Raw genomic sequence first — 15000 nt, forward strand, 5'->3', positions numbered from 1 at the left:
AAAATCATTATACAAGTTATACAAACTATTAAGCCATAGTAAATTTAGACACACAGACAATAAAACAGGTTGAATAAAAAGTAATGAAATAACAGAAAATTAAAATTTGGAGAATAAAACCAAATACAAATAAAAATATCAACGTTTAATTATTCAACACCAACCTATGTTTAAAAGTTTCAAAAGTCCCTATCACGTTATGCCTAGTCGTCAGAAATGCTATTTATAGGAGCAGATTAAAGTGTCTAAAGTTTTATGGTTTTATTGTTTAGGGTTGAATCCTGGCGCCTGGGTAAACATAATTTAGCTGTAGACAGGTCAGCTCTAAGAAAACTTTTTAAATATTTTTTGTTTATTAATTTAACCAAGCTGCCGGTTTATTCATCCTCCTTAGAGCGAAGACGGGCATTTGGATTTGTCACTTTAATAGCTAGTTGCTGGGCACGCTCAACAATATCTTTACGCTTCTTACTTGAACACTGTGTGCAATTTCAGCAGAGAAAGTGCGGCTTTTGCATCAACAATACTTCCAGCTCCCTAACATTATGAACCAAAAACTTGTTGAAGCCATCAGGACAGACGTGCTTGCATTTCTTCCCGGTACCATAACCAATGTTTGGCATTTTATATTGACCCTTGAACCTCCTCCTTACTCTGTTGTCAATACCCTCGGGTTTACGCCAGTTTGCCTTGACTTTGCCATATCTGTCAGATTGGTGTCTAATAAATTTCTTATTCCTCTTCTTTACAATCTGAGTTTTGATGAGAGGTCTGATCGCCATTTTGTGGTGACCTGTTTCAATAATCTAAACAAGAAAGCTCTAAGACAACGACATCTCTAGATAATAGCGTCTAATCCTAGAACAGGAGAAAAAACCATTTAGCCGTAGACAAGATTTACTTTAGAAGCCCGTATCAACAACGTTAATTTTAATTTTCACCCCATATATATATATTTTCACCCCATATATATATATATATATATATATATATATATATATATATATATATATATATATATATATATATATATACTTTCTAATGATTATTTCTAGATTTAAGTCTAAGCTATTGTTAAACCATCCAACAATCTTGGGTCTCTATTACAGCTGTTCAGATTTATCGGTCCTGGTTTACACAGCCGGCGTCACGAGTGACCTTTCTTGACAGTACAACTCTCTACCACAGGTAATATCTAAACGGGCTTTCCCGTTTGCCTGTTGTTCAAATTTTGTGCTTGTCTGGAAAAGGGGTCCCTTCTAGCCGATCGCCTTGTAAGTTATAATTGGAGTTGTTGGGTGAAGGGGGAAGGGGGAAAGGGAGAGAATCAGTAAGCCACTATTTAAACTCTACGAAAGTAACAAGTCATAATAGCCGGTAATCAATATTCAACAATAAAGACACGTTTAAATCTCAAAGCCATGAATTCAAAAGTGGATATGGGCTCTCAAGCTATGTCGGATTAGTCGGTCGATTCTTCAATCAATTGGTAAAGCGGTCGATTGAACAGTGGTTCGTTCATGGCTATCTACAATTCGCCTACTACTTCTGAGCTTGAAACTTTGCTTTGCTTGCATTCCGCATAAATTATACGCTATTTAAAACGCTTCGGTCTGTTGAACTTGTATCTTTACATTGTAAAAAGATTTTGAAATAACAAAAGGTATACTGCTTGATGTGCTACGATGAATGGCGTGTTCAGTTCATGTTTAAAGCTATGATAGATAGTGTCAAGCTCTGCAGGTGAGGCTGTCAACACGTCGTTGGGTGAAAACGTTAAGGATGAACGTTATTCTAGTGTAGTTTTTATGTTGAAGTTTTAAAGTTTGATTGTAGTAAACCATGGGTAAAAGCAAGTCAATGTTTGGGTAAGTGTGAGGTGTGGGTAAGTGTGTGGTGTGGGTCAGTGTGAGGTGTGGGTCAGTGTGGGTCAGTGTGAGACGTGGGTCAGTGAAAAGTGTGGGTCAGTGGGGATGTCAGTGTGGGTCAGTGTGGGATGTGAGTTAGTACATTTTGAGACGAGGGTCTGTGTGAGGTATATCAGTACCATACAAGACAAGTGGGTCAGTACGACACACGGTATTATCAGACACGGCTAAAACAGGGTAGATAATCATAAAAAAAGTACCAATGTTAAAGCCAATATCTACATAATTATATTTACTTCCCTTGATTTCTGAAAATGCAAATGATCTTTGAATCACTAGAGAAAACAGAAGCACATTTTTTGTACTTAAAAAACAAATACCTGAGTTTATTTTTGTTCTAGTCAGCCATGAAAAAAAATCACACAGCTCGCATGAATGTTGGTTACACAATTATTTAATTACAAACTCTCAAATGTAACTATTTAGTTAAAACTATTCAGTATAAATCACTCAATAACAACCACACAATAACAATCACTCAGTAGCAACCACTACATTTAAACTACTCAGTTACAGCTACTAAGTTACACCCAGTTAGTTACAACCACCAAGTAACAACCCACCCAGTTAGTTACAACCACAAGGTAACAACCCACTCCTTAGTTACAGCCAACTCCATCTAGTTACAACAAAGCCGCAAATCACAAACACTGAAAAGACAATAAAAACTTAATCATCTCCCTGTTAACAAACGCCGGTGGATGAAAATCAGCGTTCTCGATTCCAATCGTCATCTCCCATAGATCCAACAACACGACTCTATCTTCTAAACCTTTGAACCGTTCTCGTATAATCTCCATATACTGCTGCCCTAAAGCGTCTCCCCCGATTGCATGGTTTTCATTATACTGCCACGTTGAGATATGAGGACCTCTAAGTCAGTGACGTAGGAAGGGTGGGGGTCATAACCCCCCCCCATAGAGCCCTCGGTGTATATATATATATATATATTAAGTATGAGGGGGGGGTGTAAATCGAAAGTTTGAGGGGGGGTGGGTGAGAATCGAAAGTTTGAGTGGGGGGGGGGGGTGAAAAATCGGAAGTTTGAGAGGGGGGGGGTGCAAATCGAAAGTCTGAGGGGGGGGGGGGGGGTTGCAAATCGAAAGTTTGGCCCCAACACACCCGGGTCAGGGGAAAACTCTATGGGCTACCCCCAGATTTTGAGACAACTTTGCGATTGGTCAGGGACGTTGGACTTGTTGTCGAAATCCTATGATATAAATATTATTAAGAAAAAAAATGGATCAAACTATTTTTGAGGGTACCATTGAATCAGAAGTACTCAATTAGAACGAAAAATTACTAGAATTTGTCATTCCATGCTGTTTCTGTGAAATTTTATGCTTAAGAACTGACAAAGATAACGTAAAATCTATCGACACAAAAAAATTGGCCTGTCATTCAACAGTTATTTTAAAATAAAATACAAAGAAAAAGTTATTCATTTTAAGAAGTTTTATTAAGTGCATTACACAAAACGAGAAAAAAAACCCAGATTAAATACTGAAAAATCAACCAAATAATAATGTTTCAAATCTTAGAATTCATTTGTTCATTTAGATTGTGGAATAGCGTCCTTCGGGCTATTGACACTGAAAAGACAACAAAAACTTGAACATCTCGCGGTTTACATACTGTGGTGGATGATAATCAAAGTTTTCTATTCCAATGGACATTTCCCACAAATCTAAGAAAACGACTTTATCTTCTAAGCCTTTGAACCTTTCTCGTATTATATAAATATACTGGGGTCCTAAAGGATCCCCTCCAATTGCATGGTTGTAATTGTAATATAATGAAGCGATGTGAGGACCTCTGAGTCCTATCAAGACGTTGGGGTTTTCTTCAAGCAGTTTTTCTATGGCGGCTCTCAGAGATTTCATACGTAACGACAGCACAGCGAGATGGGAAGCCGTGTAGTGGAGGTAATACTGAATGATGAGAATATGTTTCTGGTTTTTTGGTAGCTTTTGTATAAAATTTGGAATCCCGGTATAATTTTCATTTCTTTGTGAGTATGTATACGCCGGTCCTTCGTGGCAAAACACATTTATAGAGAGTTCAGTCTCAGGCTTTTTGCATGTTCCTCTCAATGGGTATCCACCTTCTGTTTTATTACATTTTGTTAGCTCTAGAATCATATCATAGGTAAACCTGGCATTTGAGTCCCCAAAGATCCAGACGGATGTGTTTCTGAGGCATTTTAATGTCCAGTTTGTATTGATGACCCCTACGTCCTTACAGACCAGAGACTTCCAGACATTGCCAGGTGTCCAGATGCCTTTAGGCATCGCTGTTGTCCAGGTGACATTTTTGTTTGACGTGTGACAGGGGGGTAACTCTGGAAAGCTATCTGCAAAATATAAAGCAAACGACGTCTGTGATCTAGACATTCATTTTAACGGTGAATAACGACCATATATATATATATATATATATATATATATATATATATATATATATATATATATATATATATATATATATATAAAATGGGCTTTAACTGAATGGGCTTTAATTGAAGCCGTAATATTTAACGCTTTTCATATTTAATGGGCAGGAAGTAATGCTCATTTTAATAACACATTAATCAACATAACAATACATGGTGTTGTATGGTGTGTTAATTATCAAGTTGGATAATCCAACGTCAACAAAGCTGAGATTAACCCTAGTCAACTGACTAGTGAAATTAGTTGTAGGTAAATAGTCCAACAACACAACCATAATACCTGTATTTTCTGTAGATATTTTAAAATTGTGAGCAACTGTCCGTTGTGGAGGTTTCCTGTGGATGAGTTTTCAACTCGTAAAGCCGGAACAAAATTAATGTAGGAAATTTTAAATCGAATGTTTAACTGTTCTATTTATGTAGCAATTCAAGAACACATATTTTTATAATAAAATTTGCAACGTAAAAATATTTTAGAAGATAGAAAGATTATGACTGAGTTTTTAAGGTTTTTTTTAAAGATAGTTGATGGCACACACATACATGGCTATTTATCTTTTTCGTAAAATCTTCATCTACAAAACGAAAGAAAAAACTCACGTGCAGATAGACTTAATCAGACTTCTTTCAGCTCCTGTAACGTCGTGGGGCGGTGATACATCTAAATATCCACCGTGTATCCAGTCGTCACATGATAAACTGATTATATATATATATATATATATATATATATATATATATATATATATATATACACACATTTGAGTGTGTTTATATATATATATATATATATATATATATATATATATATATATATATATATATATATATATATATATATATATATATATATATATATATATATACACACACAACGAGAGTATGTATGCATAAGCTTACTGATTATTCCTCGGTCTACCACAGTAATAATTCTCATAACCAAACTTGCTGAAGTTACAGATACAATCAAATGATGGTATGTTTGGGGTTTGAAAACAAATGGTGTCCTGTTAAATTAAAAAAAATAAACACCGTTAGCATAACCATATATATATATATATATATATATATATATATATATATATATATATATATATATATATATATATATATATATATATATATATATATACTAGCTGCATACCCGTGCTCCGCCACGGTAAATCTTTTTTAAATGTACCAACTTGGAAATAGAACAAAACAAAAACACAACGCAAACACAACCACAGCACAAACACAACACAAACACAACACAACCACAACACAATCACAACACAACTACAACACAACCTCAGCATTAGAATCACCACCGAACAACACGCTTTCCTGGGTGTCCGCGCCCAAAGAGAGCCTTTCCAGCATTAAAAATTTAAGTCAAATAAATAGATCCTACTCTATAACTTACAATAAAACAATGCGCTAAAATTAAATGTACGGCAAGTGGTGTTTACTATTATGGTTGTAAGAAAACACACTGGCAATGTAATTCGAATCACCACCGAAAAACAAGCTTTCCCAGGCGTACGCGCCCAGAGAGAGCCTTTCCAGCATTCACTATAAGTTTAATTTCACCATCTGTTTTAATAACACTGAAAAAATAGTGATTTTGAGAGATCGTAGACTAATTAGAAAATAATATAAATAATCTTTACATTTTTACTTTCTCTTATATACGAAGTATAGAGAAAGTATTGTAATCGTGCACAAAAATCTCTTGAAATTTTAACAATTTTGACCGTATTACACCTCAGTCCTTCATCACATCCGAAGTATAGATGACTTATTTTAATCGGGCAAAAATTATCAATCCAGATATATCAAAATTAAGAGGTTTTATGCGTAATCCATTCAGAAAAACTGGGCTTTGCAATTCTGTCCGTATGTCTGTGTGTCTGTCTGTGTGTGTGTAAACACGATTACTTGAGTACCGTTGAGTACAGCTAGGTTGATGAAATTTCATATATAAGTATTTTATCAAAATCGTAGATCCGTATCAACTTTTGAGCCATTTCCGATAACCGGAAGTGGTACTTTTTCTACTTTGAGTTTTTCAAAAGCCTATAACTTGAGTACTATTTCAGATGGATAAATGAAATTTCACATGTGAGTAAAAGATCTAACTTTCTACCTTCTGTTGAATTTTGAGTAATTCCCGTTGACCGGAAGTAGAAATTTACGCTACTTCCGATTTCTCAAAAAACTAATGTAAATTTTTAAAGTACTTATAATATTGCGCACTATTATGTACTTTTTTATTTGGCGTTCACTTGGTGTGCAATTCTTTTGTCTACAAGATTTTATTCTATTTTTAAAACTTTAAATATTTAAAATGGATTAAAAATCATGTCTATAGCCCGAGTTTCCATCCCCTGTTGTTTTATATAAGAATATTCGAGAAAGTTTAGGGGAGATCACTCCCGGTTTATTCTATTTTAATTATGAAAATTAACATATAATAATCAATGCGGTAGTAATAAATATAGTTTTATTTCTCCAGCATTTACCTCACTATAGTTTCCCTTTTTAAATGTGGCGGCCATAAATCTTGTTGCCCCAATGTGAACCTGGTGGATGACTGTCCTGATGAATTCACGCGGGTAGGCGATGGCCACGTGAAGCTAAAGATTAGAAAAATAAAATTATCATAAGACTCTAGCGTGAACTATCACATTTAGAATCATTCGCCTATTTATGCTTTCGTAGCTAGCATACTTTCTGTTTGTTTTGCTAGCATAAACTATTTTATATGATTGCTTTGGGCAGATGAGGCTCGTTAGCTGGGGACAGCCACTCTTCTAGGAGAGACAACTCCAAATTTAAACAACTGCTGCCTTGTAGTTTGTTCTTGGTTGGACAAAGGCTATGGAAGCAAATCCAAAAAGAAAAGCAGGCTGAAATCGGAGTCAATGGCCTCAATGGCGCATAACCAGTTGACACGTAACGCTTAACTGTGTTGGAGGCGTGGTCGAGTCGGCAAAAAGCTCATGGTTGATAAATTCGAACAAAGTCTCGAGTTCAAACCCACTGGCAGATAAATCTCGATCACCTACAACACTAATAATTAAGAACGAAGAAGAAGAAAATATGATTGCTGTGATTACATCGCTTTCAATATATGCTGCTCTAGCATACACATCATTTGTATTTGTAGGGCCTATATGTTTTCGCATATATTCAACGTTGAATGGCTGCTATGCTTAGTTAAGAAATTACTGTTTTTATTTCTAAATGAAAGTAGAAATGTTTAGTAAATTATTTAAAAAATTTGGCATGCTTCGTTATAAGCTTTTATGTAGTTCACTGTGTGTTTTTTTTTTTGGTGTGGAGTGTAGCAAATATTGTAACTTAATTTTGACCCACCACTTCTAAAGTGATTTCGTTCAAACTGTATCCGGTGACAATGCAAAAATATGTATTTTAAAAATCAAATTTGACCTTTGGTTAGTCAACAGCATTAAATTAAAAATTATTAAATTAATTTATAAAGATTGAATATTAGTGATCACTCTATCAGCTATTGGTAGGAGAGTCAATCACGGACAAAAAAGAAATGGCAAGCTACTTAACAGCGGGACAGAGTGGCCTTGCGGTAGAGAGCTATCCTGCTAACCAGAAAGACTCGGGTTTAAATCCGGGTTCTAGTCAGTAGAATGGTCCCGAGTCCACCAAGCACTGATGGGTACCTAACTCGAGTTAAGGAAAGTAAAGACATATTGCTAACCACACTATCCCTTCAGATGCCGATGTCAAGAAGCATATAAACTCTAATTCATCTGCCCAATGCAACGATAGGTCTAAAGAGGAAGTTTTAAGCTTGTGATCTCGTTTTAATTCAAATATTTATACTCGTAGCGATATGCTGAAAAGCTTAAAAAAAAAAAACAAAAATCTTTAGAATACAAAAAATTAAAATCCATTGAAAAAAAAAGAACAAAGTTGTTTTCTTTGATAAAAACTTGGGTCAGTGATTAGATCCTTTACCACATCTTTTTATAACATCTGTCTGTACTCGAACATTTTATTTAAAAAAAAAAACGTTTTAACTCTTTAAGACCGTAACGACGCTCCCAGCGGTCGGTCCGCCGGCCTGCCATACCGTAACGACGCTCCCAGCGTCCGATAAATATTTCTCTATTTAATTCGTTATTTTTCGGAATCCAAGTTTTTAATCGTAAATCTAGGTCATGATAACACTAGAGCGGCCATTTTTCGTTGTATTTACTTCTTGTAGTTTTCTCGTTAGATCGATTTTGTATTTTATAGAATTTTTTTTGTAAAACAACTCGAAAAACGGCATTTTTTAACACTGCGGAATGCCGTTCAGCGGCCGCGTCTAAACGTTTACGTCGCCGCATTATAAAATTAACGAAAATTAAAGTATTTATACTAAGACTAATCCAATCCATGATTTTTGTAGATAAATGGACGTACTTTCGTTTTCTATTAATACGAACTCATGAAAATTAATTTTTATTATTAATTTTCCAGTCAGAAGCGTAATTTTTGCACGAAAAAATCAACTCTTTATTTTTTCTTCTTTAAAACTAAGAAATTATCTTTCTTCAATAAATAAATAATTCCTTAAAGTTTATATCAGTGTGTAGGGTATTCAATTACGATTAATTTTTATCAATAATGTGTGGGGCTTAAATTAACGGGTAAAAAGATATGGGTCATTTAGCCGCAGGGGTACTGAAAAAAAATGAGTGGAAAAAAATAATTCCGGTAAAACGTGAAAATAATTACGGGCTTAAAGAGTTAAAAAATTCAGTTTTAAATGTGCCTACTGTATTAAAATGTATTGAATAGCAATCCTAAAATTCAATTGTTAATGAATAACACAATTTTCTGAATCTCTTTAACATGACAAGCTTTCATTTAACACGATTCCTTTTGCTGTTATCTTATTTCCGCCTTAAAACAAAACAAGACAACGAATTTTTACTTACTTCTACAGATTTTTAGTACTGAGCTTATTCATTCCAAGTCAAGGCGCAGTGACAATTTAATGTGAAAATAACTATGATACAATTCAATTTCTGATTTATTAAAAAATATATTTAAAAATTACTGTAGGCCTTTACTTATTATTTCGAGTACATATAATGTACTTGCAAAGTCTATGTAATTATACTAAAAAAATAAAAAATATGGTAAGCGATAAAATTATAGTCGTATTTAAAAAAACACATTAAAGCCATTTAGGAACCACCCATTATACTAATTTTTTTTTCATTGAATATAAACCATTGAAAAGCCGTTTAGAATTATGAAATATTTAAAAAATCTGCCCTCAATACCTCGTTGAAGTCAAACTATGAAAATCACAACAATAGTTTTCCGTGATAAAATTCAAAATAGTGGTCAATGGGGTAGCCTAATAGTTTATTTGTATTAAATAATATAACATTCCTTATCACACCAAAACCCTTACCTCATTAAAAAATTAAAGTTTTAGCTAAATAAGTATTATATTACTAAAAATTATGTGTTTGAATATTTCTAGTATTAGTAAAACCGGAAGTCATTTTGTAGTTATTTCTCAAATGTTATAAAATATTCAACTTTGGTTGGAAAATATGCTTTCTGGCAACAACCCTTTGAAACCAACTTTTCAAGCCTGTTGTACTAAGGGTTTTAAAATCATAATTTTACAAATCTACTCTTTCTAAAATTGTAATAAAAACAGTGATGTAATATTACTTTAAAAAACAACTTTGTTTTCTTTTTTATGACAGAAATAAATCTTTAATTATAAGGTTTTAATAAAAAAATTTTTTAATAAATTAAAAAAAAAAATTACGTTACCGAAAATAACAGTCTAGAGACATTTTACATTAAAAACATAGCTGCCATTTTTAGTTTTTGGATCCAAGAAATTTATTAGAATATTTCTAGCCTTAGTAAAACCATTTTGTACTTATTTCTCAAATGTTATCAAATATTCAACTTTGGTGGAAAAATAATTTAACCAACTTTTAAAGCCTATTGTGCTAAGGATTTCATATACTTAATATACAAATTTACTTTATCTACAAATCAGTGGTGCATTATTAAATATAAAAAAAAATACTTTGCTTTATTTTTTCTCGGCAAAAATAAGAGCTTGTGATTATAAAAGTTGTTTTTTTAAAAAAAAAAAAACATAATTTAAACAAAATAAAAAAAATATGTTACCGAAGATAATCCAGCCCAGAGACATTTGACATTGAAAACATAGCTGCCATTTTTTAGATCCAAGACATCACCTACTACAGCATATCCAGTTGAATTACTGCCCTTCATCCAAACCCTGACTACATCGTCTCCATTGGTTCTCTGACGCCCGTACCCATCCACGACATCCAGACGACCGTGTATAGTTTCAAGTATCTTACACCTGGCCACACCTTGTCTTGTGTTTTGAACTGTCACTTTAGACAACTTCAAATCTGGCAGCGTTTTAATATCGTTCAAAGGGGGATAACTCAAATATTTTTTCTCCCAATCAAAAATAAACTGCCCTCTTGCAAGGAACGGTTTAGGTACCATCAAACCTTTTGCTATTAGTCCGTTAAATTCCTTTGTACTTGTAACTGTACACACAAGGTTAACTGCATGACAAGTATTGTTACACGTCTCTAAAGTCTTGTAGGAATGTTGAGCAAAAGCTTCATAGATATCTATCGGACTATCGTCCCAGAATTCTCCCTCAATCGCTTGATAAAAATAGACGTCAAATTCTCCATGAAGAAGCCTCGTTTCTTTTTTGTATAGTGGTGTGGCCTTAGGAGCAAAATTTAACATCTGCTGCCTGTTATTTTAAAGATAAAAAATTACTTGTCTTTTATTAGATTTCTTAACGACAAATATCTTTACAAAATGTAGTTATTGATATTAATAATGTTACAATATTTTATAAATTGCATGGTAACAATATTTTTTTTTTACTGACCATTTAAAGAGATATAGTACCGAACAATACACGATCATAAATCCAACAATTAAGAAGATGTTTCTATTGGTAATCTTTGTAAATTTCATTCTTCATTAGTTTTAAAAAAAAAATCTGTAACAAGAAATACATAGAACTGTATATGTTTGAAAATTCGAATATAATAATGACATTATGCACTTAGAGAATAGAGGTAAAAGTAAGTGTAACAGGTAAATTGAAAATTAAATAACAACATCACTATAAATAGCACGATGTAAACATATACAATCCTTACTCAAAGAAACCCGATTAAAAATATAATTCAAATATACAAATATAAGAAATATGTATTATATTGCACTTTCTCGATCTCTTGACAAGCTGTGATAACTCACAACCAATATAAATGAGGTTATCCCCTTTTAGGGCTTAAATATATGCATTTTTATTGAAAACATAATCTGCTAGTATATTCTAAATTGAATTTAATAAATACACTTTAATCTTAATTAAACAAATTTAAACGCAGCTAATGATCTAGCATAAAAATAGAATATTAAAATAACGGAACTAGTGATAGAATGGGAAATTATACGTCTTATTTGTGATGAATAATACTTGCAGGACTACGAAATTGTTTAAGACGAAGATACTATATACCTCAGTAAATACAAGACATGTATTCACGTTGAACAACATGTATACATAATTTAAACTCAAAATGCTAATCTCTAATTATCTGATCGGACAGACGTGGAATAAATAATATGGCCTCATTTGTTTAATTTACGAATGATAAAAAAATCTATATTTAATTTTGAAAGGGCGTCGAAAATGCATTGGATAAATGTTTTTTGATACTGATATGCGATGGGGGAATATATATATATTAATATATATATATATATATATATATATATATATATATATATATATATATATATATATATATATATATATATAATAAAGGTAAGAAATATGGCAATGAAATTGTTTTCTACCATTACAGCTTTCTGGAATACGAATATAACGTTGTATTAATCTAAAGCCATCTACATATATGTGTGTGGGGTGATGGTGTTGTGTGTCTGCGCCTGTCAAATCTAGAATAGTAATAAATAACATTTACTTTCCGAGACTATTCAAACCTCCACACAAAACAACACGTAAACGAAAACTCCAAGAAACAAAAATAAACTGGGTATTTAGGACCTCAAGACTAAACTAACACTGGAAACAGTCAGCTCTAGATGTGTTGAACCCTAGATTAAACACACACACACACACACACGCACGCACACACACACATCAGATTGATAAAAACAAGGCGCAAAGCAAACATTCCAGACAATGCGTTGTGGGTACAGATCATACAAGAGGGCAGGTCATAAAAAAACCAAGGCTCGTATCTTAACTACCTAGCAGCGATAAACAGTAGTTTATCAGAAGGTAATAAACCCAACTCGACATTTTTATAAGATAGACCCTAGTGAATTTTAACAAAGACAAGCATGTTGAGCTTTACCCCACCCTCCCACCTTCTGGGGTTATTTTTTACCCATTGAACATAAAGTAAAGATTCCTCTTTAGACCTAGCAATCGATTGGGCAGATGTTCATTTGTTTCTTGACCTCGGCATAACACGGGATAATGTGATTAGCACTATGCTCAGCTGCATTTACTTTCCCTAACGAGTTTGAGATACCTATTTCAACTGGAATGACTCGTAAATCAGTTATTTTTATTCGTGTCGAACATAAATGAAGTTAAATATGAAGGAATAATGTGATTATGATCTGAATTAGCAGCCTAGCGCCTATCTTTAGGCCACACCGTCCCATACATAACTTACATAGGTGTACTATTATTTGTGTTCTATTTATATTTAAAATAAATCTATGAGGCAACCACTAGCCTTTATGTGGAGACTAAAATATCGTTATTGACTATTTTTAGTAAAAGTTAATTTATATGAAAGAACTCGCGGGAGACATGTATAAAAAACTGTTTATGATTTCTATTTTAAAATCTATATACTATGATTAACCCCTCTCCTCTGTAGTCAAAACCACGCAGTGGTCAAACCCCCTATGGTCAAAACTCATCTGTAGTTAATATCCCGCTGTGGACAAAGCCCTATGGTCAAACTACCTACAGTCAAAGATCCGCGGTGGTCAACCCCTATGGTCAAAGCAACTGCGGCCAAAGCACCTAGGAAAGTATTTAACATAGAAAAACCAAACCACGACAGTTTTTACTTAAACGACGCTATTAAAGTTAATGCTGTAAAACTAAAGGCTAGCGGTCCGTCTTTGACTTTGGTTAGTCTAAAGTTTTGATTAGGAGAAATCATTATTTTTACGAAAATCTCTTCAGCAGCGGTTTCCATTATTTAAATAACTGAAAAGAAAAGCGTGGGTCACTTTTAAAATTTTAGTATAGGTATTTATTAAATAATATTTAATTATTGCTATTTAAATAGTGGTTCACTTTTATATTTTGAAAGAAAATCAAGCATTTTCTTCTTTTTAGAGAATACCTAGCGTACCCGTCCCCGCGCGTTGACGCGAGGATAGAAGAAAGTCTGACGAAAAATGTTAGAAGGGTTTCATTAATGCCTTACATAAGGCATGTTCTTAGACGCGTAACCTTGTTTTCTAAAACTGAGTTATTTAAATGTAAACAATGCCTGCGCTTGGATCATAAATATCGGGACACGTGTTTACCTACACTACCACATGAAAACCGTGAGTGTACGTTAATCACGCAACGAAATAATGAGGTAGATCACACTTCGGTGACCACCCATGTGCCAGGAACGTAGAGGGGCGCTCTAGGGAGCCCCCAATTACACTACTGAAGAGGCGCCAAAGTGCTCGCAGGGGAACCCGGGGCATTTCGGATCGTGCAATCTACGGGGCACCGGCGGTTGCACTTGTTGAAGTTTTAACGCTGAATATATAAAAACTATTGCGAACCAAATGAACCCGATAACGCGCATATATTAGTACTTACTTAATCCTCATCACTCCCTGTGGAGTATAGGGCAGCAACAAATCTCCGCCATTCCACCCTGTCCTGGGCGAGCCACTTTAGTTCATGCCAGGTTTTGCCAGTAGCCTGTACTTCTTCTTTCATCTCCCTCCTCCATGTTCCCAGTGGTCTTCCTCTATTTTTCTTTCCGGGTGGGTTCCGGAATATTATTGATTAAACAGCCTACTAATTTCAGATAAATTTAATTAATTCATTAAACATAAAGTAGGCATCCGATTGAGACAAATTTAATGTCATATTGCATTGTCATTGAGTCTTGAACAAGAGTAGGAAGTAGGGTCTACCTTTAGTCCGTATGATCTACAATTAGGGGGGTGGGTGGTACATACGTCCTCGGGCGCCGACCTTAGGTTGGAAAAACAAATTAAAATATCATTTTAGCTGCAGTTTTGCATTATCTGTATCTATATCTTTGTCTCTGTGTTTGTGTCTGTGTGTCTGTGTCTGTGTCTGTGTCGCTGTCGCTGTCTCAGTCTCTATCCCTGTCCCTGTCCCTGTCCCTGTCCCTGTCCGTATCCGTATCCGTATCCGTATCCGTATCCGTATCCGTATCCGTATCCGTATCCGTATCCGTATCCGTATCCGTATCCGTATCCGTATCCGTATCCGTATCCGTATCCGTATCCGTATCCGTATCCGTATCCGTATCC

At 34.2% G+C, this 15000-nt stretch overlaps 1 protein-coding gene, 1 long non-coding RNA gene and 1 pseudogene across 2 annotated transcripts; all 3 read right to left on the minus strand.

Annotated features, from left to right (window-relative positions):
• Positions 1-360: 360 nt before the first annotated feature.
• Positions 361-797, minus strand: LOC131943241 (large ribosomal subunit protein eL32-like; annotated as a pseudogene).
• A 2714-nt stretch (positions 798-3511) lies between these two features.
• On the minus strand, positions 3512-10911 carry LOC131943236 (NXPE family member 2-like). The gene is made up of 6 exons (XM_059303253.1): positions 10558-10911; positions 6885-6998; positions 5281-5387; positions 4981-5079; positions 4661-4716; positions 3512-4281 (listed from the first exon to the last, which is right to left on the minus strand). Exons 1-6 carry the CDS (start codon positions 10909-10911, stop codon positions 3512-3514), a joined length of 1500 nt encoding a protein of 499 aa, XP_059159236.1.
• A 147-nt stretch (positions 10912-11058) lies between these two features.
• Positions 11059-12525, minus strand: LOC131943234 (uncharacterized). The gene is made up of 3 exons (XR_009386874.1): positions 12426-12525; positions 11315-11428; positions 11059-11173 (listed from the first exon to the last, which is right to left on the minus strand). It is a non-coding gene; the product is annotated as an uncharacterized LOC131943234 (long non-coding RNA).
• Between the last annotated feature and the right edge of the window lie 2475 nt (positions 12526-15000).

This window comes from Physella acuta, unplaced genomic scaffold (assembly GCF_028476545.2).
Source record: "Physella acuta isolate Inbredline_101_S28 unplaced genomic scaffold, ASM2847654v3 ptg000449l, whole genome shotgun sequence".
NCBI lineage: Eukaryota > Metazoa > Mollusca > Gastropoda > Physidae > Physella > Physella acuta.